Here is a 3,390-nt window from a genome sequence, read left to right on the forward strand (position 1 = left end):
ATCAGAAATGTCATATGCTTTTTGTACTTGGTTTGTAATGCTACTCCATCACTCTGCCCACACAGTGTGGGTAACATGTATGAGGGAAGTAAAGGTTTACTTACTGGAGGGTCAGAGGAAGTATAAGTGGTATTCCTACAGATCTTAAGATAGTGCCAAAACCATGAGCAAATTCAACCCCTACTGTTATCCACAAGGGGGGGAAAAACACATTAGGAAACCAGAATTCACTGTTTATTTCGGCAAAGAAAAAAGATACACTGCTACTGCAATTTAGCCACTGCTCTGTTTGGTGGCCAGCCTCTTGTCTCTCTCTTCAGCAATAGTAAGTCGAATGCCCTTTCCTCTGGGCAGAGAAATCCAAGGTTTATTGCCCTGCAATTGAGAAGGAGATAAAATAAGTACAGAAAGAAAGGGAAGAGAGAAAAACAACATCCCAACAAAACACACACGCTTCATACCTTCCTTTACATTAAGAGCCAGCTAAGAGAACACCACTAAACAAAATTTAAAACAAAATAAAAGATTTCCTTATATATGTCTCCTGAGAGGTTATCTGCCTCTCACATTCCCTCTCACTCCTCACTGCTGAGCTATTAAAGGTCTTCCTGCTTCTATTTTATATGAAGCAACCAGCCAACAAGTTTTTCATAAGCATCTTTAAAGGCAAGGACACTAACTTCAGGTTCGAAGTCGTGAACTGTCAGCACCCCATTATCAGCTTTAAAGAACTTTTACATGCATTTACTCACTTCCCTGATCCCTTGCTTTCAAAGGTATAAACAGGTGTCATAATTCAATACTGAGAAAAGGAATGGACCAACTATAGAGCTGCTGAGTGGCACAGCCAAAAAAACAAGAGCAGGCTTCGCCTCTGTATCACCTCTCAAATATTCTAAGGACTGCCAGGGTACAAGTGAAAGATGCTGCTCCCAGGGCTGAATAGCTTGATGAAAAGCTTTTCAATTACGTCCCTTTCCCTTTCCTTAAGTCTTGGGGTAACTGACTCCCATGTAAGGATACCGCATGACTTCAGAGGTGCTCCTTCACTGAAAAGGTCTCAAAAGATCCCAGAGCAAGATCATCTTGAACAAGTAAAGGAAACTAACAAGTGTTACATGCCTTGTAAATGCTCTTATTCTCAAATTAGCAATTCATTCACAGCCCCTTTGCATCAAACTCCCCCATGTTCACTGATGAGCTATATGATGGGAGTCTCAGAGGGGTTTACTCTTTTGTAAGACTTACTTACAAAAGTAAGGGGGCATGGTACTACCAGGATTGGAGCCAGTGGCCTTAATCCAGCCCATACCAGTGGTGTGTAGCCCTGCAAAAGTTGCAAGGCTGAGTTTAACTTAATTTACTGCATGACAGTGCTGGCATCTCACGTAGACAACCTGAAGAGGCAGGTGTAAGGCTCTAGATCTAATCTTGTTTCTTCTCTGAGACTCTAAATAGAAAGCTTGCTGCACTCTGTGAACCTTAACACAAGAACAACAACAAACAGACAAACACCAGTAGCGGATGCAGGTCTTTATCTTTATGCTTTTTAGGGTGAGTCTTCTTAGAAAGAAGTGAAGAGAGTGGAAGTCTTACATCGCCAATGACAAAAATGTTGGAAAGCCTCGTGGCAAAGCTGTTGCCATTGGCATCCTTCACACGCACCACATCAAAAGAACCAGGACGTCTTTCCCTGTTGGTGATCACACCAACACGACCGAGGTTGGCTCCACCAATCACCATACACACATTGCCTAGAGGGAAAGGAAAATAAACAGGAGAGCAGTCATTTTAAAACCAGACAGAAGCCTGCTGCCTTTAAAACCAATTAACACACACAGGCAACAAAAATGGAGTATCATCCCAAAATTGTAATTTCAAGAAATCTCATCACTGTAAACGAATGCTATTTGTGAATTACACTGCAGTTGTCATTTAAAGGCAGGCCCCTAAGGATTTTTCAAATCATAAGCTTTCCCTGCATTGTTTGTCCAACAATAATTCTTCAAAGGTTGAATAAATAATCATTTTGGGTTGACAAAGATGGTATGGAACAGCACTGGGTAGGTGGATGGGTAGAGAGATAGTGAGGATGGCTGAGAGGGAGGGAGAACTGGAGAAATTCAGGCTATGAGAAAGGCACTAGACAATAACTAGAAAGGCCTTTAACTGGATGGCTAGCTAATCCAGTCTTTCGAGGGGGAATCTTCCAATGTTCCAAGGACTCTCAGGAAGCCCCAGGAAGAATACATTTGCTTCAGATATCTAGAGTTACTTTTGTGGGACATAACCATCTATTATAAACACACTATATATAGGGCACAGGCTACCTTGTCTTGACCACATACTATTCTTGTATGTGTCAGTACTTTACATGTAGTATCTAGCATGGAAGGAACTAAGACATCATGATAAAGACCACCACCCTCAACACAGCATCAAAACAAATGCAGAACTTGGAACTGCCTTGAAAGGGTAGTCTACAAGGATAAAAGCAAAAACAAAACAAAACTAACACAAATCAACAAGAAGCCCACCTTTGCAGAGTAACCTACTGGATTTGAAAATCAAACAAATAATGAAAAATGTGGTTACCAAAATTAAGAATGGAAAGGAATGGGCTTAAAGAAACATGTCTACAGTTGGTTGAAGACAGAATGAGAAAAACAGAAGGTGCTGAAAAGAACTGTTCATGATGCACCATGGAAAGACAAAAAGATGAAAAACAGAGAAGACTGGACGAGTGGGTCTACTGTGAAAACCTCTAATACAAGTCCCAAAAACTGAACTGAGATGAAGATTATGGACAAAGCAGTATGTGAAAACGACATTTTCTACTGCAATGGATCACAGCTAGGTATGGTGGCACATACCTTGTAACCCCAGCTACTTGGGAGGCTGAAGCAGAATGCTTGAACCTCAGAGGCAGGGGTTGCAATGAGCCGAGATCGTGCCGCTGCACTCCAGCCTGGGTGACAGAGCAAGACTCTTGTCTCGGGGGAAAAAAAAAAAAAGGCCAGGCATGGTGGCTCATGCCTGTAATCCTAGCATTTTGGGAGGCCAAGGCAGGCAGATCACCTGAGGTCAGGAGTTCAACACCATCCTGGCTAACATGATGAAACTGTCTCTACTACAAATTACAAAAATTGCCAGGCACTGTGGCTTACGCCTGTAATCCCAGCACTTTGGAAGGCTGAGGTGGGCGGATCACCTGAGGTTGGGAGTTCAAGACCAGCCTGACCAACATGGAGAAATCCCATCTCTACTAAAAGTATAAAATTAGCCAGGCATGGTGGCACATGCCTATAATCCCAGCTACTCAGGAGGCTGAGGCAGGAGAATCGCTTCAACCTGAGAGGCAGAGGCTGCAGTGAGCTGAGATCACACACT

At 42.7% G+C, this 3,390-nt stretch overlaps 1 protein-coding gene across 2 annotated transcripts; it reads right to left on the reverse strand.

Annotated features, from left to right (window-relative positions):
- Window positions 1-212: 212 nt before the first annotated feature.
- On the reverse strand, window positions 213-1,788 carry LOC113220783 (40S ribosomal protein S4, Y-like). 2 transcript variants are annotated; one of them, XM_026450116.1, is made up of 2 exons: window positions 1,516-1,788; window positions 213-375 (listed from the first exon to the last, which is right to left on the reverse strand). In XM_026450116.1, the coding sequence occupies exons 1-2, from the start codon at window positions 1,741-1,743 to the stop codon at window positions 274-276; spliced, it is 330 nt and encodes a 109-aa protein (XP_026305901.1). In that variant the 5' UTR covers window positions 1,744-1,788; the 3' UTR covers window positions 213-273. The 2 variants fall into 2 exon arrangements, with proteins under 2 accessions (XP_026305901.1, XP_026305902.1); XM_026450117.2 differs by having other exon boundaries at window positions 1,597-1,774.
- Window positions 1,789-3,390: the final 1,602 nt, after the last annotated feature.

Source organism: Piliocolobus tephrosceles, unplaced genomic scaffold, assembly GCF_002776525.5.
Source record: "Piliocolobus tephrosceles isolate RC106 unplaced genomic scaffold, ASM277652v3 unscaffolded_12912, whole genome shotgun sequence".
Taxonomy (NCBI): domain Eukaryota; kingdom Metazoa; phylum Chordata; class Mammalia; order Primates; family Cercopithecidae; genus Piliocolobus; species Piliocolobus tephrosceles.

Bases quoted from the DNA above. Each gene is read 5' to 3' on its own strand.
- LOC113220783 (XM_026450116.1), bottom strand. From the start codon at position 1,743: ATGGTGATTGGTGGAGCCAACCTCGGTCGTGTTGGTGTGATCACCAAC. The intron at 376-1,515 runs GTGTTTGTCTGT...TCTCAATTGCAG, and splicing joins AAGACCTGCATCCGCTACTG to GGCAATAAACCTTGGATTTC.